The 27,014-nt window shown below is 37.8% G+C and overlaps 1 protein-coding gene across 9 annotated transcripts in view; it reads right to left on the bottom strand.

The window, feature by feature from the left end:
• Nucleotides 1–622: 622 nt before the first annotated feature.
• The window catches only part of atp11b (ATPase phospholipid transporting 11B (putative)), a 94,650-nt gene continuing 68,258 nt past the window's right edge, over nucleotides 623–27,014 (bottom strand). For 2 of the 9 annotated variants that reach the window (XM_062976801.1, XM_008105971.2), the window contains 4 exons: nucleotides 26,209–26,312; nucleotides 25,404–25,569; nucleotides 11,483–11,616; nucleotides 623–6,035 (listed from right to left, as the gene is read on the bottom strand). In XM_062976801.1, coding sequence (XP_062832871.1) covers nucleotides 5,954–6,035; nucleotides 11,483–11,616; nucleotides 25,404–25,569; nucleotides 26,209–26,312 — 486 coding nt within the window. In that variant the 3' untranslated portion in view covers nucleotides 623–5,953. Of the gene's footprint in view, nucleotides 6,036–7,043; nucleotides 11,617–17,384; nucleotides 17,509–20,769; nucleotides 20,856–25,403; nucleotides 25,570–26,208; nucleotides 26,313–27,014 lie in introns of those variants that run through there. The other 7 variants (XM_062976802.1, XM_008105970.2, XM_062976803.1 and 4 more) reach the window with 6 other exon arrangements.

Here is a 27,014-nt window from a genome sequence, read left to right as displayed (position 1 = left end):
ACTTCAACTCCCACAATTCCTAACAGCCAGTAGGCTGTTACGAATTGTGGGAGTTGAAGTCCAAAACACCTGGAGGGAGGAAGTTTGCCCTTGCCTGCTCTAGATGATTTACAATAAAGATTCTCCATCTGGAATAAAAATGTTTTTGTGTCACAAACCTGGCTGACAAAATAAAACTGATTCAATAGAATACAGCAATGGATTTCAAATTTGAAAAAAAAAACTTCAGTTTTGCATTGAAAACAATTTCCTTGGTGATAAAATGTTCTTGTTCCTGAATCCTAAATACATATCCACCTCCCACCATTCTTTTCTACCAGTCCTCTGCTAGTTGCTATCATAATTCAAGTAGAAACACAGAGGCCAATATCTCACCTATACTGCTTGGCTTTGCATAGGATAGTCACTAGATGTTATCCATGCTTGATGTTTATCCAGTTCATTCCAGATCCAATATGCACTTCTGAGATTAAAGAAACAAACTGCTTGTCCAACAGACTATGTCTTCTACCTCATTGGAGGAACCAAGAAGATACTCTTTCCTTTCTTTCAGAAACGGGGCAAAATTCATTTAACACCCCACTAACCAGCCACCCAGCAATGAGGTGAAGCCAAGAAGCTGTTAAAAGTCCAAAGTTTTATTCAATAAATATAATTTCCATAAACTTCTGTAGAACAACTTATTGACAAAGCAATACAGTAAGCACACTCTATGAAATTCGGTCATCACAGAGGGTCTAAAAAGGGTGGCAGGGGCAGCCACAGTGCCAGCGGTCAAGACTCCTTGGTACCAATTATTGCTCTTTAATGTCTAATTCTCACCAGTTTGAGTCAAAACACCTCAGATGGGGTGCATTCCTTGTTCCTTGCAAGGCTACCATCCAGACTCTTTTATGAAGCTTGAAAGCAGGGATCTGGCCCTTGTTGTTGCTTGGAACAGGAATTCAAAATGGCTTTCTTCACACGGACGAAACAACCAACAGGACCTTAAACTAACCATGTTTTATAAAATGTCTTTGGTATCGCAAGAATCGCTTCACTTCTATCAGAAACTCCAACTTAAAAATATATTTCTCAGGAGTGTGAACATCTTTTATCCCACACATTAAAAATAAAAGACTCCTATGAAACAATGACAATTCCTTCTGAAAGCAGTGAGTATGAACAATTTTCACTAGTCAGCCCTCCATATTTGCTGGTTTAATGTTTGTGGATTTGATTATTCATGGGTTTAATATGTTCTCTCTTTAGGAATCTCGGGGTCACAGTGTCGCCCTGCATGTTCTAGTATTTCAGAGAGATGTTATTTCAAGTTTTAAAAGTGTTTCAAGGGAGTCCTATCTCCCGCAAAAGTGGAGGGCCCACTGTACTTGTTCTTACTCTTATATTTATTTATACCCCGCTTTATCTCTAATACAATGAAATTAGCTTAAAAATGAGACCTGTTTTCCTAGTAGTAAATCCAATTATATTCAGTAAAACCTATGCCTAGGTAAAGGTGGGACAGAACAAGAACCTTAAGTCTGATCATCCATCTCTAGATCAGGGCCATGGGGTGGCTTTGGATTTTTTTACTCCATCTTTCCAAGCATTGTTTGCACTATTTTAACCTCCCCCTTCCAGTTCTACCTTTTTTATCATCTGTCATGGACATAAAGTGCATTTAAAGCAGTGGTTCTCAACTCCCAGAAATTCCAGCCAGTTTACTAGCTGTTAGGATTTCTGGGAGTTGAAGGCCAAAAACATCTGGGGACCCCAGGTTGAGAACCACTGCATTAAAGAAACAATTTAGCAACCCTGAATGACTTTTTGGGTGGTAGCCAATATACTGCAATGTCTCAAAAGTCTGTCTGATACATTGGTTAGCCTGTCTGGCCTGGTATTATTGATATTGACTGGCAGCAGCTGTCCAGAATTTCACCTGGCAGACTTTCCCAGATTAGCAATGGCAGGGGGCTTCTGGCATGTTCAGCATGAGCTCCACCATGAAGCTATCGCAGATACGGCACCAAATCAGATGCCTTTTAATCAGACACCTGGGAAGACTGAGGCCCTAATGGCTATGGGTATAATTCTGAATAATGAGCGGCCTATTCCATGGATTTCAGTGTGATGCTCTGCCTGTATGCGTTGAAGCTCAGTCTGAGTAACAAAGCGACTGGAGCAAAAGAAATGTCAGAAGTCAACAATGTTTTCCAGCTCACATGTTCCTCTTCGTCAGCAAGCATCAGTTACTGAAATAACAGCGAACACTTAACACCAAAATAAGCAACTTCTCCATCAAAGCCTAGGTGAGTAACCAGAAGCCACACATAATGTTGAAAAAAGGTAGACATGGAGAAATGAATGAAAACAACATTAACGGAACAGATACAAATCTGAAAGAATGACCCCTCTCTGGTATAGCTCCATCTTTACTAGAGCTTTTAATCTATGTTAATTTTATCAATATTTGTATGTATGTATTTTTATCCTTTACAATTTTATCTTGTAAATCGCCTAGAGCATCTTGGATGGAGGGCGATTAATAAGTAATTAAATGATGATGATGATGATTTATGAGGATTTTGCTAATATAGGAAGAGGCTAGATTACTTTCAAGAGTCTCTACTGGGCACATAGGTCATGACTACACGATGCATGGCATTCTGGTGAACAACTGAAGAATCTTGAGGACAGGAGAACTATTTCTAAATACTGCACTTGACAAAAGAACTGGATTCAGCCTTTTTACAAGTTTCAGATAAAAATGCTATAGACTTCTTTCAATGGTTGCAGCATTTTTAGCCCTACAAAATGCAACCTTGCCTAGATTGAAAGTGGTTAAACCTAAAATGGGAAGAGTAATGAGGATGGTATGACCTGTCCCTTGTGTTACAAAACTCCTCCTTGTATATTTGCCCTTGTGTTTATTTCCCAGTTATGTCCCTTGTACATTTTTTAGCAGTAAAGCCAGATAAAAATGAAATGAGCGCATTAGATCATTGTAATCATCCCAGGAGGTACTGTAAACAGATTCAGTTAGCAATGAGTCTTTGAATATTACTTTCTTTGGATATTTTGTTTAATCATAAGTGGTTGAATCTGGAGGCAGTTGGGGTTCTGTTTTCCTCCAAGCAGCTTCAGTCTGAAGAACGGTTTTAACTCCTTTCCTGGGGAACAATTTGTGAAAGCTGAACAATTCCTATGGCACATTTAAAACAAAGGGACCTTAAGCTTTAAAAAGGGGACTTAAAATTATCCATACCCAGCCACTGTTCAACACATAAGAGGGTTGGATACATATTACAGAATGTATGCAATGTATAACCACACCACAATAAGAATGAGGCTGCTACAAATCTGGATAGATGCAGATTGGAATTATAAACAGATCAGACTTGAGTGTATCAGAACCAATAAATCCTGTGATATGCAGACGTCACCTAGGGCAGTGGTTTTCAACTTCTGCTCACAGAATCTTAAAACATTGGCCATGATGGCTGGGATTTCTGGGAGGCAGAGTCCAAAACATTTGGTGAACACATGATTTAGAATCATTGACCATATCATTGAACATATCATTCAGCTCATCATTCAAGGGATTTCATGGTATAAATTCACTTCAGGAAGCAAAAGTACAAATTTGATTGATTTATAGAATTCATCTCAAATCTGAAAACAATCCTGCAGGAAAATCACTCTGCTTTTCCTTTTTTTTGGCTTATCTCATTAATTCATATACTTCATTAATTTTACACTTGAGTTCCTACGATTTCTTCGGTTTGCCTTCAGCACACTTCTACCTATGAATTAACTTAATGACAAAACATAACAGGTCACCAAAATACACAGAGGTTATTCTATGTTTTTAAATAAGAAATTATAAAAGTATTTGTGGTCCAATACAAAATATATTTGCTCTGCTTCTGTTCGACCCAAGTCCTGTTTAACACGCACAGAGAGATGGAACAGTGTAATAAAATCCTCAATTTGCTTGACTTTCCTTAGAAAATTATACCTGGCTTGGATAGATGAATTCTTATATTCCGCCTGTATTTGTTTAAATGCATGCTTCTTCTGTACCCTTACACACACTGAGAAGGGGAGGAAAGAGAGGAGGAACAAACGGGAAGTTTAAAGAAAATGTAGGTCAATTTATCTTCAAATCGGAACTACAAATCTGTGGACAAAAAATACTTAAATTTTACCTCTTCAAGGAGCAGCAAAATAAATGTACATTATGGATTTTAATAAATGCTTGGAGTTTGATATTTTTTTAAAAAAAGTTCAATGGCTCTTCTAATAAATTTGCTTGATAACATGAAATGACAAACTGAAATGGCAACAATGGATATGAAGTAGCGACTTATGACACTGACGATATGGATAACTCTGAATAAGGGGAACGGGAAATGAAGGCAAAGGAAACATTAAAGATCTGAACACAAGATTTGTTCGCCAATTCCAGTGAAATGAATGGGAATTGCGCTGGAGTGCTGCAAGCTCCTTTGTGTATGTGCCTTCAAGTCACGTGTTGACTTATGATGACCCTCAAGAATTTTAAACAGAGGTTAGATGTTCATCTATCAGGAGTGCTTCGACTGTGCTTTTCCTGCATGGCAGGGGGTTGGACTGGCTGGCCTTTGCGATCTCTTCCAACACTAAGAGTCTATGAATACTCAGAGGTGTTTTTATCAGTTCCTTCCTGTTAAATATAGTCTACTGCACCTGGTATTTGTTGCTGGTCTCCTATCCAGTACTAACCAGGGCTGACCCAGCTTTGCTTCTAAGATCTGATAGAATCTAGTTGCCTTTGGGTATTCTGTGAAGACTTGATGCACTTGCAGACTTAAACATGTTACAGTTTACAAGTTAACAGTTCAATTCAAATGATTGCAACATTTGGGGCAAGGTTTCTGAGCCCTTTCCCATTTTGAGAGGTAACCATGCACATGGATAGAGAAACTGCCCTCAAAACATCACAATGGAAAGGTCATTGGGTCTCCTGAGCCAAGTACATAAGCAAGATAAGGACATGCCATGCCAGTAATGTCTGAGGAAACAGTTTTCCAACCCTTTTGCAAACAACAGCCATGCAAGTTGAGCTGGGGAGGGAAAACTGAATGGATGATATCACATTACACATCATCTTTTGCTACTGTAGCTGTCTAGCATCTCTCATGACATATTTGACACCTTGTCTTGACGAAGGACAAGAGCATGCATGGCCTGTTGGAAGCTCACAAGTGCTGCCATTACCTTTGCAGCCTCTACAAAATCTGGAAGAAGAAATAATCTTTAAGTGCCCTCCACAGGACATGTAAGAAATAACGCATTGAGCAAAAACAGGAGGCAAAAAAGCACCCACCCACACACTGAATGGAATCATGTGTGCCTGGGGAGCAAGGTTAGAAGCCACAGATTTTCACTGCCTTTTTCAATGTTCAAAACATTCCAAGGTTAGCTAACAAAGACATGAAAAGGGATATTCACTTCTCAATTTACAGAGAAGATAGAAAACCAAAGGAGTGACAATATATTTGTGTTGATTAAACTGAAAAATAATTCAAGGCTGCTGTTTTTAAAGGATCCCAAGAGATCATTTTTTAACAAACATGATTGTAGGAAACTAATTGTTCCATTGAGACAACATAACTAGGTTACAGTTTCAGTGAAAGGCCTTTCTGGCACAATTTCCTGAAAATGAACAGCTACAGCCTTCTAAAAAGATGACCATTTGTCTTTTTATATAGCTATCCAGTTACTGCTTTATGACGACATTCAAAGAAATGTTAACTATTCACCCAAGTGGTCAGCATGTAACTCCGAGAAAACATGATTTTTAAAAATCTTCTCTATCATTTTTGGGGAATTGGTTCAAGAGGAGTGGTTACAGAAGATGGACTAAAATTATTTATAACTTAGGGTCAGAAAAAATACAAGGTTTTTCCAAAAGACAATGAGAAAAGTCTCAACATGTAACTGAGTCCAATGAAGACAGCGTTAAGATGCTTCTGTCGTTGGTATAGAAGGGGTCCGAAGTGCTCCATGATCTAAAGTAACAATAAGAAAACAATTTTGCTGACTGGTAACGTGAAGTTGGCTTAATTTTTTTTAAAAAAATCTAAAAATGATTTTAAAATGAACTCCCAAAAAGAACTAATCCAGATATCTATTTTCTTATATACTTAATGTAAGTATGAGCATAATCCAATGTCCTTTGAAATACTGTAACTATGCCCAGATATAGTTGGTTCTCTATAACCACAGATTCTGTATTTACACATCCAACTATCTCTTTAAATTATTATTTTTTAATTCCAAAAAGCAAAATTTGTTTTTGCCATTCTATATAAGGGATACTATTTTACTATGCCATTGCATATGGGCATGAGCATCCATGGATTTAGGAACCATGGAGGGTCCTGGAACCAACTTACAGTGGATACCAAGGGGCCACTATATACAGAAAAATCTCAAATCCTACAATAGAAACTGGAAACTTCTTGTTTGGTTTCATGTACATGTTCAGAAGGGTCAATTGCCAGACTGGTATAATATGGAGTACTATTTGTGTACATGAACAGAGCTTGCTTTCATACAATGGCCGTGATCCAGAACCTCAGTATGTGCAGACATTTTTGTTTCTTCTACGCTGCTTAGCATACCTATAAAGGATCAGCCTCCAGTGGATATAGAACATGTTCTTCTCTTAGAAGAAAGACTGACGCTCTGTATTCTGGGTTATTTACACGCATTTAACAGTGGATTGTGCCACTGTATTTTAGGAGAAGGGTGCAAATGAAAACAGTTGCTAAAATACTCAAGAAAGCAAATATTTGGAACCAGAGCAGTAGTAACATAAGTACCATCTTATTCATTCCATCTAAAATCCACACAGTAAACTGCTATAATATGTATGGTTAATACTGTGAGAACCAACATGAACATTTGTGTGACAGATGCAATGAAAAATAGCTTGATGGAAGACAGATGAGCAACATATTTTTGATGATTCAGAAAAGCCATGCATTACATTTACAATCAGTGAAAGCTTGGAATTTCATTTGAAAATTTTATTTTAAGGCACACAAGCGGATTTCAAGTAACGTTTCCATTTTCCCTCTTCTCCAAGCATTTAAACATGATTAGATGAAAAATAAGCACTCATTTAAAATTTCACCGGGCACTGATTTCATATTCCAACTCTCATATCTGACAGAATATTAAATGCAATTAACGTATGGATGGTAACACTATTTCCTTGAACACCCATTTGAGCTATGGAACACATTCAGGATCTGTGACTATAAGGACAAATCAATAGCCTTGATCAATGCTGGACTTGAACCGAAGTCTTCATGTGACCCAGATCTATACTTCAAATAAGACTGACTTCACAGGGAATATTTCCAATGTAGTGGCAATGGAGACTATCAAATGTTACATGGTTGAAACAAAGAGATTCAACCTATGCTACAAATTATCTCAAGACACAACTGACACCATATGTAGTCTACAAAATGTATTTTATTTAGCCACAGATACAACTTCTATGAAGGGTAGCTTAAAGCAGTTAAGCCATTATCATTCTAACAAAATGTGAGATGTAACTTATCTAAGAGTACCTAAGGGGTATTATCCATAATGGCTTCTTCATTCATTTCTAAGGCAGGAATTTACCTTTGCAGTCTCATAAGAATCAACTCTTAAGTGATTTTTCTGAATGTGCTCTGTAGTATCCTGACTACCGGTACATGAAATACTGAAGGCTAATAACTGTGCTATATCAGTGTTGTGGCACCTCTACACGGATAACAACATGTGCCAAGTTACGAATTTTTTTTAACTTTTCCATGATAAAGAGCTCAACTACAGTTCCAGATTATCTGGTGTGTTTGAGTCATTGTAAACATTTTGTAATTCAGCATGACACATAATTCTAAGTGTTGCATTTTTTAAACGAAGTAACGTTGGGCCAAGAACATTCACTAGTCTTTCTTGTTCAAGTTCATTATCCAATCAAACTGTTTAGCAGAATTTGAAATGAAGGAAAAAAGCAAGCTACATTTCTTTGAGTGACACCAAGTCAAGTTCTGTCTATCGGTTTGCTTTGAATGAAATCAGGAGATGATGTCTAGAAAAGCTCTTCTATTCTGTCAAATATGAGACTTTAATCATATAGCATGCTGATTGTACAAGTATCAGAAAGAAATCAAAATTTTTGCTTGAAATTGAACATGAAGCAGATTATACCTACCTTTGCAAAAACCATGAAAAAAACATTTGTGACCTGCTCTCTTATTAAAACAAAAAAACCAAGAATATCATTCGAATTAGCTCTGAGCATTCGACTGCACTCTTGTGAGACCAAAAAGGAGAAGCCATGGTTGGGTATGCAGACAGATGCTGGTCTTGGTGGACTGAGGTCCACCAAGACTAGATTTAGCCTCCACAACAAAAGATCCCCCAAATTCAACATTATTTGTTTTCTCCAAAGGAACGAACTGCTGTCACTCTTAAGGGAAAATGCTGTAGTTGGGAATACTGGTGATGTCAAAGCCTGTTTTCTGCCCTGGATGCCAGATGTCTAAAGTACCATTGCCATGTTACCTGCATTGGAAATGGAGGGCAGCAAATACTCCCAGTCTTCTAAATGGTATAGATGAGTGGGACCCCACCTTTGGTCATCCAAGTGTTATGGACCTCAGCTCCCAGAATTCCTGAGCATTGGACAAGCTGGCCAGGGCTTCTGAGAGTCCCAAACCTGGAGGACCAAAGATGGGCACCACTGGTATAAACCTACCGGACCAAAGATGGACACATCTGGCAACACTATTTCTGTTTCCTGGATTTGCTATGACCCATCACTACCACACTACTGAAAAACTGGTAAAAGCCCTTTAGAACAAGTAGAAAATCTTTGTTTTAAAGGTTTTTCTCATGATGGGCTACTGAAATTTGACATCAAGTAATAAGAGGTCCTTTTGAAAAGTTTAGTAGTGCAATTTTCTGCTGAGGTCCATGGGCCATGGAAATGGTCTTGCAGATCCATAAAGCACTGCTTCTTAAACTGTGGGTCCCAACCCCAAATAGGGTCCCTTTAATTTGGCAACACTAAAAGTTTTCTGAATGCCACCCAGGGGCTATTTTGGAAATTGACAGGAAATTGTTGTGCAAGATTTACAGTGGACTCTACAAAAGATCCTTCAGCTATACGTCATAAAAAGGAAAATCAGTCTGTTTAACAACCCTTGCAAATGTTGATGTGCCAACAGGTTTTTATACCTATTTTATATATCTATACACCTGAAGTCACGTAAAACTTTCTTGAGCTGAAAGTGGCAATGAGTGAAAAATTTAAGAAGCCCTGCCATAACGCACTACTTCTGCACTCTCCCTTCCAAGCAGGTAACTCTGCAATAGATATAAATCTCACTCAACATAAAGACAGGCTCTTTGACACCAAGGGGTAAAATCAAGGGGTAAAAATCAGCTTAAGCAGCAAGCATTAAAGTTGGTGGAATATCATGAGACCAATCAGAATCTCTTCCTGTTTAAAAAATATCTTGTAAAACTTTTTATTTTACACATCATGCCTGCTTTCTACACAAAGCAAAGTTTATTATAATTATAATTTAAAAAAATCAAGTCCTGTAACAGTTCCCTTTTTATGGAATTTAACAAAAACTTGAGAGGCAGCCAGACACTGGGATAACAAAATTGTGTTAAAAAAACCAACCTGATAAAGGAAACACAAGGGAGGAAATCAGCACAAGAAAGTACAATCACGGATTAGAAAACAAGACCAGCACAAGGAATCAAATATTTTAAAGACGAGATCATTTGAAAATATCACAACTTTTAGCTTGATAGTGGTCACTAGTCATGCTTTGGCCAAAAACAGACCTTGAGAATGAAACCTTACTGTTTTGGATTACATCCCAAAATAGGTGTGGATATCGCACCTGTCCTTCTACCTACCCACATCTGAACATCTTCTTAGGTCCCATCTAGACTGTTATATAATGTAATTTAAAACTGCATTATATGGTCAGTATGGACTCAGATAATGCAGTTCAGTGTTCATAAATGCACTGTACATGGAGCCAAAGTGCTTAACTCCTACTGTAATTCTTTGAAGAAAGCACCGCTCTCCTGTCCAGCTATGGTCTTGTTTGCAAAAAGTGCTTCCTGCCGTCCCTTGAAAAAGTATGTTGGTGATTTCTTAACAAGTGGAGAAAGCAGTTTCCTGGTTTGGTTTTAAGCAGCAAGCAGGCTGTGACATCATTCTTCAGAATGCAAAAGCTGATTTTCTTACTCCCCTCCCACATCTCTGTATCTTTCTTTTTCTCTTTTTAAAAACATGGCATGACACATGTTACTTGACAGCATAGCTAATACTAAAAAAATCATAGCTGTAATAGAATACTGACATTTGGAGAACCAAGGATTTCTTACTGTTCTACAGACTATGGCACTGCTAGATATAAACATATCAGTTAGGGGTATATATTGTATTAACACACCCATCTTGCAGATCTCAGATATTGTATCATCATGACTATATCAGGTACCTACAATTTAAGAATCAACTAGCATATTTCTGAATGGCACACAGTGCTAATACAAATAGGGAAATTTTGGATTTTAAAAATTCTAAGTATGGGATGTTTCAAAGCTTCTGAGTTTTTGTGTGGGTTTCTTCTTTGCCAATTAAGTATTAAAAAGTTCTATTCCACAACGTTTCAAAAATATTTATTTTCACACTACCGAAAGACAACAGAAGCTTCCCAAAAGTAAATGTCTCTAGCAGGAATATGTATTGAGGGAGAAAATACAACCTCGCAGCATTAGAACCAGAAATTGCAGCATGACTAGTGAACAGACATACATAGAACAAACGAGGAACAAGCCTTTTGATTTCACAGATTTCTCATTTGTGAAGGCAAAGCAGCTAAATCAGGAATATAAGACAGGACAGAGACTAGATTTTAAGGGACAGGACATACAAAACCAGAAAGACATTACTGATATATCTAGATCTATGATACAAGAAAAGAAGCGGACTGAGGTTACATGGGGCTCTGGCACACACATGAAGCTGTGTGAGCAAAAGCTACCCTCTTCATTGGCACCGGTATGGACCATTGGCTGGCAGCTACAAAGAACAAGGGAGCCTTGGTTCGCGTGCGGAGCGTCATGTGTATGTCAAAGCTGCTATAGGCACACGGCAGCGGCTTTATCAAAAAAGAATAATAAAAATGCAGCATATTTTTGGAACAAAAAAATTAGCAACATGAAGATACTTCTGTTCTTCCCCTCCGTCAGAAGGAATCTCCCACATAAAAGCAACATTAACTGCTCTTTTAAGGTCCAAAACAGTGCCTATGAGGAGCGTTTTCCTGCCTTTTGCTACACATCTATAACTGCCGGTTCATCGTGTTCCAGTTTATAGGAGAACCGTCTGCAGCAAAGGCAATTGAGAGAAATTCCACACCTGTTGACCCGGGCCGGGCTGCAGCGTCCCATTATTCGTTCCAGCATTCTTCTAAGAGATGCGCATGCGGTTTCCCCATTTGAGAAGCAACACACGGAGTCCAAGCAGTTGATACCTGTGCCTGTCTCAGCAAGCTGAGGAGGAAAGGAAGGGACAATAAAGGGAGCAGGCATGAGCAGCTGATTTTTTTGGCATCGTATACACTCATTAAAAATAACACAACTCTGAGGAGCATGAATAACGAATATATCTGCGGATCATGCAGACTCCTTGCAGAAAATATAAGCATGTTACGTTAAGTAATTTGATTTCTTTTTATAAAGATGAAAGTTACAATAGCTATGACAGTTCTACAGAACTTGGGCGTCTTACCGTTCATTCAGGTACTGTCTTTTTTTGCAACTTAATGGAACTTTGATTTTGCAACTTAGGGGTCCATCCACACTGTAGAATTAATGCATGCATATTATAGTTTTACAAGGCCTTTAGTCTTCTCTGCCCGAAAGTGCTGGTGCTTCACCAAACTGCAAATCTCACAATTCCATAACATTGATCCATGGCAGTTAATGGTGTCTAACTGCATTAATTCTACAGTATAGATACATCCTTGGTCATAAAATCTCACTATCCCACAGTATCCCACTCAACATGTCAGATCACTGCTGGGTCTACAGTAATGACTAGAAACTCCATTAGTAAACCAAGAAATATATTTTGCATTGGTTGTTTTTGCACACCAGAGCAGAAATGCTTGCCTACTTCAGTGAGAAACCAAGCAATATCCATTTTCTTGAGTAATGGCAAGGTAGTTGCTTGAGGAGAACTGTTTTCCTATGGATGCTCTCATAAGCAGAAAGGTTGCTGTTTGGCACCATCATGGAAAGTTTTTAGAATGCAACTGAGTATTAGTTTCTTGGTACATATAAATCCAGATTAAAAAACAATTGCTATTCCCCTTCTCCCAGCCCTAGAAAATCTAGGTATGGTGCTCTTGGCACATCACCAACCCATTAAAAGCAGATGTTCCTACAAATCACGGCTAATGCCAATTGAAATATACATGCCACTGAGGACATGTTTGTTGCAAAAATAATCAATAAAAAGTCATAACCATTTTATCTTGCATGAAGTGGTCATAATAAAATCAAAGTTTAATCAAGCAAAGAGAGCAGGAGAGAAAAGAATTCTGTCTAGAAACAAAGGATGAAATAAAAAACAGGAAGGCACTTCAAACTGAAAGTGAACAAAAGGAGTAAATGTGTCTTAACCGTTAGTATGAAACTGGCTAGTAAAAGAAATGTAATGAGAATTGAGTATGGTCTGAGCAATAATTACTTCCATATTTAACTATTTTAGCTGAAGCCCACTGTCAAAGTTACTATGAACTTGGGTGTAATTCAAATGTCTTAGAAATTTCACAATATTACAGACAAACCTAGTCATTGCTTAAATTTATTTCTCAACAAAAATGCATATTTGCTTGACTTGGCATCAGCAAGGTTATTGGCACTCATCTGCCCATTTTCTACTGGGATCATCACTGGTACTGGTTGATTCAGTGGTGATAATCTCTTATTTGCCCGGATTTAGAGCTGGGCAATTTAGCTCTGTTTTCAGGTATTATGGAAAAATCAATATAAAATAATGTATGGTCTTTACAGGCAAATAATTTCTAGCCTCTGAGATGTAGTAGATAGGCCATGTCTTTTGAGAAGCTTATTTTGGTAAGGGTGGTGGTGGAAGTCACTCTTTTCAGTATTACAAGGATAAGGCAACCTAATTGATCTTACTTCCAAGAAGGTATGGTATCTCACATCTTGGCTACAAGCCTTGATCTCATAACTCCAAATGTACATTGGCTGTTTTGGCTCCTTCTGCATCCAAATTGGTAATAACTATAGGTCAAGCTTTGATTCAAATTCATTCATGATTTCAGCAGAAATAGCGTAGAATATATGTCCCATGAAATTAATACGGGCAATAAGAGACTATGTCTTATTGAGGAATTGCAACCAGTTTAAGAATAGAAACTGTAATGTCACAATCAAGATATACCACTATTATTGTGATGGGCACCTCTGCCTCTCCTGATGCCTTTTGGTTGTTTCTCTCACAAACTTTCGTCATTGGCCATGTTGACTATAGCTGATAGGACTTTCAGGACAAATTCAATGGAAGGGCCACATTTTTCCACTCTTGCATTATTGGGAACAAGGCTACCAAAATCCACCAGAACTTCTAGGTAAAGATTAAGTAGCAGAATGGGTCTTAACCCAATCATGGGTGAGTATGGCACAAGTATGGCATTTCTTTATTATCTTTAATTCTCTGGAAAAAGATTGTAAAATTAGGGAAATAGGCATATTTATCTTTTACATTTTGTTCAGCATCGTTCTTCCAGATAGTGATCTCTACACTATAATTGAGTACCAGGGTGGATAAACTCCATCCTCACGCAGTATCTGCCAGGGCAAAATTCCACAACAGATGTAAAAAAAAAACCTGCATTTTTCCTTTAAGAAGGAAACAAGGAGAGCCTTTGTTGTAAGGTACAATATTCTGCTTAGGTGGTTACAAAGACTACAAAATCTGGTGGTTCCCTCACCATTTCTCCTCTATGTTGTCTGCTCCTGTCCATACCTCTCAAGGATCTAAGTTTTTGTTTTAAAATAAAAGCACCAACTCTCATTAGAAAAATGTATCTTAAAGTCAACACCAGAAGTAGCATGCACATCTCTAAAGAATGCACACATTTATGTTACATGTATAATCATTTTGATGTGTGTGTGTGTGTGTGTGTGTGTGTGTGTATAGATGTGCAATGGCAGAAGGTCACCAACTGATTCAAAGCGAACTGTTCTCTTCTTGTGAACAAGAACTACTTATGGGACATCATCTTCCTTTTTTCTATGATGAAAAGGTAAAGGTAAAGGTTTCCCCTGATGTTAAGTCCAGTCATGTCTGACTCTGGGGGTTGGTGCTCATCTCAATTTCTAAGCCGAAGAGCCGGCATTGTCCGTAGACACCTCCAAGATCATGTGGCCGGCATGACTGCATGGAGCGCTGTTACCTTCCTGCCGGAGCGGTACCTATTGATCTACTCACATTGGCATGTTTTCGAACTGCTAGGTTGGTAGGAGCTGGAGCTAACAGCGGCGCTCATGCCGCTCCCAGGGTTTGAACCTGGGACCTTTCGGTCTGCAAGTGATGAAAAGGAGGTAGATCTAAACACAGTTGAGATCCAATTGGGACCCTGTGACTTTTAAAGGTACTGATGATCTAATACACTGACCAAGATGATGGCAATGGAGCTCACTATTTTCAGGTCCTGGTTTGATACCTTGATGGCACTATGTTTGAAAAAATATTGGCCTGATGCCATAGGAACTGATTTCCTAAATCCTCAACATGTATTCTGTGTGATTGCTGAATGTTATGACATTGAAAATTATTTTTTTCTACACAAAATAAGGGCAGATGAGGATTCTGAGCTAAAGCAGTATGTTTGAAAATTTCATTCCTAACAGGCACAGTAAAAATGTTTAAGTCTGCAGAGATCTTTCTGAAAGGATATTCAAGTTCTCTATCCCACCTCTTAAGTCTGCACTTCTTGTCTTTCACAAACTTCACAACTTTACATGAAGGTCATTAATATCGCTAACTATTCATGCTGTAAAAGTGATAGTGTTAGGTCATTTTGTAATAGTGATGCCTTCTGGCCCAGAGATCATGTACTGATGTCACTTAGGGAAAACAAATAGAGGCACTGATCCATTATGAAATTAATATTTCCATCTTCCCAATACCCTTTAACAACCGTAGAAAATGTTGGTTAAAGAGTATTACATCTCAATGTATAAAAAATGAAGTCATAATCACAGGAAATTTCTGTACACCATGAATAAGTGTTAAAGGAAGCTTAAAGAGTCCCATGTCCAAGGTGCTTGCCATAGATCGGTGCTCCGTTATCCCTAGTGCTTGCAAGAATCGACAGGAAACTGTGGTTGTTTCTGGGGTGCCAATATTCTCCCCCAGCAGACTGCCAAAAAAAAAAACAATCAAAATCTGAAGTGACAGGAACTCCTTTTCTGCTTTTAAGTACATGTATTTTTAATGTTAGACTGCAGATTCACCTCCACTGTTTTATGAACAAGTGAATTGCTTCTCCTGGTGGTGTTCAGGAAAGGAAAATTCTCAAAAGAAAAATCAGAAACCGGGAAGCATGGAGGATGTGTGAATGCTTTGTACTTGCCTCTTGCTCTAGAATAGTGGTTCTCAACCTTTGGGTTCCCAAATGTTTTGGCCTTCAATTCCCAGAAATCCTAACAGATGGTAAACTGGCTAGGATTCCTGGGACTTGCAGGCCAAAACACTTGGGGACCCACAGGTTGAGAACCACTGGTCTAGCAGAAGGATTGCCTTAGATAAACTAAATCACACAATTATTGTATACACTGGATCTTAATCAGAACTCAAGGAACAAGTGATTCTTTTGTGTGTGTATTGTCCCTCGGATGCAGATATGAAGTGGAGTTTGTGAGAAAAAGGTCCAAAATCAATTGTCAGTGTTGCTCTATTTACATAGCAACATTTCCATTTTCTTGTATACATTCACAGATCAAAACAGGGCATCAACTTACTTCGTTAACATCTCTTAGGAAAATAGCTTTACATCGTTTTGGTTTTTTTTAAACAATTCAAACACAAGCCTTGGCACGGTCAACATGACCAAGTTATTCACTTAACTTTAAGTAGCTATTTCCAATTGCCTGTGTTGTTTTACATGTGTAAAAAGAGTTATATTACTGGAAAAACCTCCATTAAGACAACAGTCTATTGGTGGCTGTGGTGAAGATTTTATTACAAGGTGGGATATCCTCCTGCTTGTGATACAAGAGAAAAATGCCTCAAGTTCTGGTTCTGGAAACACAGACTTTAGAAAGATTTTAGCCAATTCGACTTCCAGAGAAGCAGAGACTGGCTTCTATATCCTTCATGAGTTTTTCCTCATATTGTCCTCCATCCTTCTTGGAATAGTAAACATATCCAATTTTGATCTAAATGTTCCACGTGGGAGTTATGTAACTGGAAATATAAAGGACATCTCAAGCTATAGTCCCTTACATCTATCCCAATTATTCCTTAGGGACTCAAACATGCCATAGTTAGAGGATCCAAAAGGGTACAGAGAGCACTGTGACATGCATGAAGGTGCTTTTTCTGAGGCGCACAGATCATTAGGGACCTCTAATCTGGACCTCTCATTCTTAGTTGGGAGAGGAGTCTTTTGCAGGTGTGATACTACTCCAAAATTAGGACTATGAAATGAAATTTTATTTCTAACCTGCTCTATCTCCCCGAAGGGACTCAGAGTGGCTTACAACAAAATAAACAATGGCAAACATTCAATGCTGACAACAATACATAAAACAAATCAAAAACTCCTCAATAAATTATAAGACATAATACTTATATCATTTATACCTATGAACAAATAGCAGTTTACATCACCTAACACAGGGCTGAGGAACCAGATGCCATTCATTACAAATTCTATGATCCCATCCCATTAATAATTAGCTACCCTAGTCAGTGGGAGTTATAATTAAGGTTCCGCAAAACCATTCTATGGCCCCATATCTATAGTCTAGTCTTTTTATGCTCTATTTTGAGAATGCTTTGAATTTCCCAACAAATTTCCCCCTAAAATTGTTGGGGGAGTGTAATGCAAGTGAGAAGCTAAATTAAATTAATGTGAGAGTATTAGTGACCAAGTTAGCAAAAAAGCAAACTTTTGAGGCATGCCAACGTTACAGTATATCACAGTGAAAGTGCAGGACAACAGGGCACCAGGGATGGATCTGTGATGATTGAGACAAGATATATAGAGCCAGAATACTACCTAGGGCACAAGAGCACCCTCGCTGCCTAAGAGCACCCGTCAGCAGTTGCCTGCTGTCTTCCCCTCTGTGGCCGCTTTTAGCAAAACCACATGCTGAGCTGAGTGAGTCCCTTTCCTCTTCCATCTAGAAAAGGACAGAAAAAAGCAACAGATCTTATGATGCACCCTGTCGTTCTTTCAATATGACAGCAGCAAAACTGAACTCCCAAGTCATTTATTCAGTCAAATGCCTGAATATCCATTTGCTTACCTATTCAGAATATAGGTTTGAAGAGAATCAAGAATATATTGTCAAAGGTGTTTGCTGAAGAGAGCTGTAGTCATTGTAGGGGAAGCTGGCCGTACACCCACCTGCCCATCATACCTTTATGCAGCACCTTGCATAGTGACAGACTGGTGTGCGCCATGAAGGGATCTTTATTTTACAATGGAATTCCATAAAACGTTTGCTTATCCTTGAATATACATAGCCTAACAACTGCCACACTGGGTAGCTATCAACAAGACAACCTACCTAATTCTTCTGACTAGGGGGCAGTAGGACAGGATCTAATTGCTTAGTTCCTATTCTGTTGCTTGCACTAAACTTGGCATGGCCCCATGTAAACCGCCTGAGTCCCTTCGGGGAGATGGGGCGGGGTATAAGAATAAAGTTGTTGTTGTTGTTGCTAATTACTTTTAAAATCAGGTATTAAGGCTTAAGCCTTTCAACCAAAAGCATATTTTATTGCCATGGTTTATTCTAAAGCAAACACGGACTGTTTCAAATAATGTTTGGCACAATACTACCAGGTAAGGAAGAATTAATCTCCCTTTAAATCACAGGGTTATTTAGAAGTAAATATAGCTAAGACCCCATCTACACTACCATGTAATCCAGTTTCTGAATCTAGATTATCTGCTTTGAACTGGATTATATGGCAGTGTAGACCCATACAATCCAGTTTAAAGCAGATCATCTGGATTCAGAAATTGGATTATATGGCAGTATAGATCCAGCCTAAATCCGCTGTCAGCTACAGGGAGTTAAGCAGCTACATCATGTATTCTAATTACATCAGAAATAAAGCTACAAGTGTATACATGGACACAAGAGAGGAGGGCTTTATTGTAAAGAGTAATTAACATTTCTCAAGCTGGCAAGGGAAAACAGGAAACTAATATTTATCAGTAATTCTGAAGTCTGATCGACTTTGGCTTATGACTCAGAGATAGCACTGATTCATCTCTTACCAATTTATCAAGACCTACCTGGAAACATCCACAATTACGAAATACCAAATAGCCATTCAGCAGATTTCTGGTAAGTCTTAATTTCATTTGAAAGCATTAAAATACAATTTCCTTTATTATTTGTTGTATTTGAAAGCTATTGCTCTGATGAAGGATGCAGAAATGCTTGTAAATATCTTAGCAGAATACAAGGAGAACATGAATGGAGATGTAAGAGTATAGTAAAATTTAGCAGCTAAATGCAGATGAATGACAAATTCTATCTGGAATACAGCAGAATCCATTATTATATTCAGACTTGCTTTTAATTCTTTTCTTGTATTTGAAGAAAGGAATGGAAATAATCTTGTCTGAAAATATTAAAGAGTTCTGTCTAATGAGATTATACTTATCATAAGACACTTGCACATGGTGGTCCTTAAAAAAAAAAGAACAGGTTTATTCATTCTAAATGCTAGTGGCAATTGTGATATTAGGCTTGAGATTAGCTCACACTTTGGAAAATTGCTACATTCATTAGTAACATGATGGAAATTGTCAAGTTCTATTTATCAAAGGTACTTGGTGGTTCTTGCGTATTACTAGATCTACTGCAGTTTTCTGATATTTCCCCCTAGATTCTAACAATGTTAATATTTAGTCTAACCCTTTGTCGTAGAAAAATTCACAATCAGAAATATTTTCTACTTTGGATATACTCAGAAGTGTAAGAGTATCTATGCCCTCCCAAACTGAAATGCAAGCCAGGACACATGCATTTGTCCATGATTAAATCATAGGTACTAAAATAGTCTGTTTAACTATTTTAGCATTTATCAAAGGTGCTTATTATTGTTAAGACAATAAACAGACAAGAAAGACAAGTAGTCTGAAAATTCAGATTTCTCAGATCTGAAATTGAAATGTTTGTTTCCAAATATTTTGTTTGTAAGAAATCCTGCCATTATCTATTTATTATACATCTGGTTTTCAAGCAGAAGTGTGCATCAGCCTTTTGATCTGACATCATTCCTTTTTAGTACGCACAGATCAGTGTTTCCTGATATAATGAGCCATAGTTTCCTGTTATATCAGGTAACAATAGTTTGTTAGAGGACAGAAAATTGAGGATCTTAAACCAATGTCCGATAAGAGTGAAGATAACGATAATGATTGGAAAAGTCTGGCTATACCTCCAGAAAGCCTCTGTCCACATGACCAATGCTTTTCCAATTTTTGGGAAATAACTGATGTTTCACTAAATGCACATTACAAGACTAATTAAATAAAAAATGTACATTCAATCATTAGGTCAAACTGAAAATTCAGGGTGACAGTTAAGCTTTATACAGAAAGTGTCATCTTATATATGGATCAAGAATGCTTCTTGAGACAGAGAATCAGGCCTTTCATTTGGCCTTCCTTAAATGTACATTTCTCTTGCTTTTTAGTTTTCCAAGTCACATTCTTGTGATATATCATTTAAGTGTCTTTAGCAGTATGTTAGCAGGGTGTTCCAGCTGCTAATGCAGTCGCCCAGCATGATGTATGTATTCATTCAGCCCATTTACCATCCCATTAACCCCCTGCTTACAGCAAACACAGCATCATATATTTATCTGCAAAACACAATACAAAGCTGCACAAGTGTGTATATAAATACAATACATGAAACAACACAAAGGAATGCCCCCCACCCTGCATTTACAAGTAAAAAACATTGGATTATCAAAAAGAAATGTCATTGACAAAGTACAATTTCTTTTGCTGTGGCTATTACTGCTCAAACATGCAGAAAAGATTGATACCTTCATGGATGGTTAAGTTAAGCAAAAGCTCTGGGACCATGCTTGAATATACACATATATTAGTTATTTCACATAGCAGAACAGGGAATGGGCACAGATTCTGTACACTGATCGGCATGCTTACAACTTCTCCCTCATCCCCCAACCCTCTGTTAAGAAGTATAGGGAAAAAATGAAACACATGCTGCATGTGGCTTGCAAACATGGAGCAAAGCTAAGGGAGCAAAGTGAGAAAAGTACAAACTTGTGTTGCTGTTATTGCCCATCTCAGTCCACACTAGCAGCCATGCCTCCTTCCCTTTTTTTCTCCCTCAGTGCTGGTTAGCTGCCTTTCTGCATGCATAAAATGGCCCCTCCTACTCTACCTAATTTTGCTCAGCTGACTCGGTGCCCTGGACAATGGCTGTAGTGCGATGCATTCGTCACTTAAAGCAACTCTGCTGGAGTACATCTATAAGTGGACAAAGAAGGGATGGAACATACAAGTCAGTGAGAAGAAGACATCTTTCAAAGACGTACGTAGACAGGGGATAGGATCTGTATAAACAAACATCTTCAAAATGCAGGGATTCACTTGACACACAAAGCACATACACACAGGGACAAATGCGAATTTGCAACACCTAGCCTGTTATGGCTGTGGAATGTTAGCTGCCTTGAGTCCCCATGGGGAGAAAGGCGGGTATACATAATTAATAATAAAAATAATAATACTATAGCTGGTCATGGCTTCACAAATACTGGATAAACTATTTATTCACTATTAAATGTGTAATGTACCACACTGAATAAGGCACCAGCATCATTTATGGGCCACATACTCTGAATCTGCAGAATGGAGCTTTTCCAGCTGGTTTTTCCTCACTTTAAAAGGCAAACCAGTCTTCCTACATATGGAAGGTTTCATCCGAGCAGATCAGTTGCTATCACCTCGTGTAATTTAGTCTTTACAGTCACATTTAAACTTTCTTTTCTCTTTTTACATTGAGGAGGTAAAGATGAACAGAAGGACCAAAATCAGTTTAATACTTTTATCATTTGTGCTATTAGGAAAAAGCTGCATCAAAAGTGATACTAACTTTTATTAGGAAGTTTCCCCTATGGGTCAATTTCTTCTGTAGTGAAGGAACAACATAGAGTAGTTGAGAAGCCAATATAAGGGGTTCCAAAGCAATAATGTAAAGTCAGATTAGAGTTGTGGCATCACTTCCAGCTAGGATTAGAAATGAACATTTCAAAGACACACAAGTGGGATAAGAATAGGAAATGAGGCTATAAGGAACATATTCACGCTTGGAAACATACTTAAAGGAGATCTTCCTCTCCTGCATCTTCTCAGCATTAAGAAGAACTAGAATATGTAGTTTTGACTACCATTGTTTGTTGAAGCTTAAGTAGACCTAGGATTTTACTAATGCAAGTACAGATGTTAAGTAAGTGAAGGGACCTGTCTTTTGAGAAGACCAACTTCTGATGACAAAACATTTATGGTCAATTGATTTGCTATTACTTCTACATTCCCTCAGATATTATAATCAGTTGGTCACAATGAGTTAATATTAAATGGTTTGAAATTAGGGGGGGAAATCAGAGAATGTACTATTCTAGCTATTCTTCTCCTGATACAATACTACTTTTTTATTAGATCACATTGGTATTTGTGAGAGCATGCACATATCACCTATTTTAATGTCCCCTCCAAACAGATAACTGTTTTATTACATGCCATACTAGAAGATATACTGCGTACTTAGGATCATTCACTTTTTTTTTTTACTTTCAAGTAAATATGCATAGAACTATTGTGGTGTAGTGATCTGAATGTTGGACTATGACTTTGGAGGTCAGGGTCAGATTCTCTGCACAGTCAAAGAAATCCATTGGTAAATGACTTGAAGGCACACAACCTGAAGACACAAAGCAACAGCAAAGATGCACTGCCCTAATTTTGATCCAGATAATCACACAAGAGGTGGAGAGGTTTGAACTTTAATCTCAGCTGTCCTTCTCTCTGCCATGTGCAAAGGACAAAGAGAAAAAGCTTCAGTTAGATTCAATGGGGGCCTTTCTCTTGTCTATGTTGCACTTGGGGAGCAATCAGCAGTTCTAGGTGAAGCTTCCCAGGAGAGAGATTGTGAGAGTCTCAGTTTAGATCCTGGCACCACATTATTACCAGACAGTAAAAAAAAAGTGATCCAAAAGCAGAGCATCACATTTAATGCAGTTTATTCATAAAACATTAAACTGACATATCATTTTAAAAACTGACATGACAGAGATCCATCCATGATGTGTTAGATTAGTTTCTACTGTCTCCTTTATAAGTAGTTTTATGAATACTAGACTTCGTCTATGAATGTTGAACAATGATTTTTTAAACAACTAACGGAACAGACTTGTTCAACAGGAATATTAGTTACGGTAATACATTTTTGATATCTGTTAGGGTTAATCATTGTCGAAAGCCCCCAATGGTGCAGTGGGTTAAACCCTTGTACCGGCAGGACTGATGACTTGAAGGCTGGGTTGCTGACCTGAAGGCTGCCGGTTTGAATCCAACTCGGGGAGAGCACAGATGAGCTCCCTCTATCAGCTCCAGCTCCATGCAGGGACATGAGAGAAGCCTCCCACAAGGATGGTAAAAACGTCAAACACATCAAAACATCTGGGCGTCCCCTGGGCAACGTCCTTGCAGACGGCCAATCCTCTCACACCAGAAACGACTTCCGGTTTCTCAAGTTGCTCCTGACATGAAAAATATATATGTCAAAATGATAAACCCTGGGCTGCGCCATTTCAGACCTGATGGGGACTCCCAACACTTCATATATGGGGAATCTGTTTCCAGCTTCTTTCTGGTACATTTCATTTCAATGTCTGGAGCAGAAATATTGCTTCCACATTTGAAAAAAGTAAAGATTTAATACAAATAAATGAGAGGAGTCAACTGCATAATGCACAGGGCATATAATGCAGGTGGATAGTTATATTTGTTGGGAGAATTAGAAGGGCTATTCTTAATCAACTAACTCATTTTTATCTTAGGAAGTTATATCTACTGCATTAAGCTAACAAATTCTAACTTTTCTTTTAGATGCCACATGTTGCTGCAGGCTCATAATGATCTTGCAAATTAATTTTCAGTCATCTCTAAAAGTTGGCTGCTGTGTTGACACTTTATTAGGAAATATTTGGAACAGGTCTTTTCTAGTGAGTTTCAAAACTGCCACATGGTCAAGCCAATGGGATTTGCATCACAGAGCTGATGCAGAAAATAAAATATTTATACAATGAACACCACAAAACCCCTCAAAAGTTGGAAAGACACAGTTATAAACTTACAATTAGCCGAACTAGCATTCAGGACAAACTAGAAACAAACAACTGACACATATATACTAGAAGAGGTTTATTTTAGCTTATGAGCGCACCATTCAAAGAAATAGCAGGCCACCTGATTGTACAAAATGACTTTATATGTCACAAAACTTTCTGATCTTCAATCAATCATATTAAGGAAGGCAGTTTTAACTCCAGCTTCCCAACAGATACTTTTTTAAAGAGTTTGTGGCATCCTGAACAGGAGATAAAGATTGTTATGGTAATCTAATGTTTATACTAAAATACAAGGGAATATGAACTGCTAAATGAGGTCATATTCATTTGTGTCTTCAAACTCTCATTCTGACATGAACCACCATGTTTTTGTATTGATTCTCCATGTCTGCCAGAAACAAAACATCTAAGAAGCATGAACTGGACCCAAGCCTACCTAAAAGATAACATTAGAGTGGGAGAGTTTCCAGCTAAAGAAGCAGCAAAAGTGATTCAACAGATGCTGAGTTCAATCTGTTCAAAGTGAGTAAACAGAACCAAGAACCCATTCGGTTGTTGGGTGTTCTGTCTTTATAAAATGGGATCATCTGACTAATTGACCCAAGTTTTTGCCTGTTCTTGAATTAAGCTACATAAGGAAAGCTTGGAGTGAACATATACGATCAAGATGGGGAGGGTCTAGTTCTCTTGTTCTGACGGAAATCCAACTCTTACTATTCCTTACCATTAATCATGCTTTCAAAGGCTGATAGGCGTTGCAATCCAATGTTGAGAGAACTACTCTTGATATGGATGACACTTATGTCCAGGAGCCTTACAAACAGAATCAGTTGGCTTCTCCTTATGGCTGAAACGCCAGAACAACTGTACAAAGCAACAGCTATCTGCACCACCATAACACATAAAAAATTCCTACAAAAAGTCTGGAGTAATAATGCAAGAAACTGATACAGAAATATTTTAAATAGTCAAAAAATGGCCTAGCAATTGATAATGTACTGAAATGATAAATGAGAGGTGTGGATCCAAGTAACACATTCCGGACAATCTCTTCTTTCTGCTATTCTTTTCCAATCAGAGCCCAGACTGACTGGGAAGTGGACCAGAACTAAATAAACCTTAATTGCCCCAAGTTCCTGTCATAGGGTCAACCAAGAGATTCCAAGTGTCATCCTTCCCTCTTTTTAGGCAGGTATTCTAAGGATATTATGACATAAGATCTAGATTATGCCATATATGAGATCAACTGGGAGCCCTGGGAAAACACAGCTAGCATAGTTCCCGGCATTATCTGATTTGCTAGTGATCACCCAGATTGCTATGATGAGGAATATTACACTATTACTAAGTGACTGGGAGTCAATTTATACTGGTAAGTCCACCTACTAAACTGAAGAGCTATTAATAATGGTGTGTATGTCAGCTAAATAACTGTTTTGAAATATTTACACTTGGCATCTGCTCTCAATTGCATTTTGATATAGCCAAGAAATTGACAATAACTGGCAGTTTTTACACTGTAATGCAGAAGAGAGTTTTATTTTACATAGTTTAGTATCACCATAATTTTACTAAGAGTTCTATATTCAAACAAACACAGAGAAAGACTAACAAATTTAATCTATTCTCAATATTAGAAAAACCACATGTAAGAATAGGTTACCTGGGCTTTTTCTGTACTTGTGGGTTGTAGGTGTCTGTACAGTACTTTTTTCGCAACATCAGGAAACAAACAAGTAATGACTATGATGATTATGGCAAACCAGGCAGAACCACTGGACAGTAACTGAACAAATACAAAGTACATGTCTTGAGTGTGCAAAAATGGCCTGAAAAAAGATAAAAAAAATTGATGTCAATATACAGGGGTGGGGACTACAATACAGCTCAACTTGCTTCATTAGAATGTTATTTAAAGTACTTTTAACCAACCTATCACTACCAGGGCAGGTTGGTCTATAGGACACCAGAGTCTATGACAAAACAATTAGATTTTAAAATAAAATAAAAACATTTTCATAAAAATGTCACTATTTTTTTAGAGAAGGAATAATGTGGCCCTGAAAATGTTGTTGAGACTGTATATTCTGCAATCCCAGACAGCTGAGTAAGGAATACCAGGAGATGAAGACCCAACAAGTATCTTCAAGGCCATGTGTTTGTTTTTTTGCTCATGTTATTCATAGGGTTGTGACTTTGCAGTTCAGGGAACCACAGCAATTCACAGTCATCTTCTCTTGTTGTGTCTACATGCAAGCATACATCCCTGACCTTGTAGTCTATTTGCTGGGTTCTCTTTAAAACCTGGAAGTGAACTTATTTCCATTAACAAACAGAAAAAGTAGAAACGGCTGCAGTCAACAAACATGGCCAAGAACATGTGCACTTCAGTGAATATTGCCAAACAATAAGGATTGCAATGGATTAGGAGAGCTATGATCCATATTTATGCATGCAGGAACACCTACCAGATAATTCCGCCATAGAACAAGGAGAATACGAAGTAGAACGCAATGGAACCCCAGGTGACAAAATGATTTATCCATGTCCAGAAATGCGTTTCTAAAGCCATCTAAAAACACAATATGAGAAACATGGAATAAATTTACTATATAGGTAGGACATGTGATTAGCACAAATTGTCTTTTTTGTCCTTTCTTTTTAAAGAATGCTACAAAAATATATCAATTGGACAGGGAGGTAGAAAATGTATGTATCTCAGTTAACATGTCATTAAAATAGTGATCACTGCCATTTTGCAGTTTGCTACACAGCCCACATGGATAACATGGCTTTATTTTAATATTAACTTTTATTGCTATTGTATTTTAATCTTTGTATCATGTATATTAATACATGCATTTTTCAGTACTGTGTTTTAACATATGAATGTTATTATATGAATTTTATGGTGACATGTTTAAGTATGTTGTGTCCCACCTCGAACTATGAGGAGAGAAAGGTAACAAATGAAAATAGCAGTAGTAGTACTTGTTATTATTATTCTTATTCCTGGGTGTTTTCAACCCAACTCACAAAAATCTCAACAATGCCTAAAAATCTAAGACGTAAGTAATTCTGGTCAGCATTTGAACTAAATTAACTGCTCAAATAATTATTTAATAGATAGGCAGGGACAGACACAGGGATGCAGGGAGATATGGTGCATGGTAATGTTTTATTATTGTATATTGGTTTTTATGATGTTTTTAGTTTTAAATGCCTTTTGTATTGTATTGTTGATGTGATGGCACTGTGTTGCTAATTTGTAAAC

Source organism: Anolis carolinensis, chromosome 3 (assembly GCF_035594765.1).
Source record: "Anolis carolinensis isolate JA03-04 chromosome 3, rAnoCar3.1.pri, whole genome shotgun sequence".
Classification (NCBI taxonomy): Eukaryota; Metazoa; Chordata; class Lepidosauria; order Squamata; family Dactyloidae; genus Anolis; species Anolis carolinensis.
This window is presented reverse-complemented; position numbering and strand designations above follow the sequence as displayed.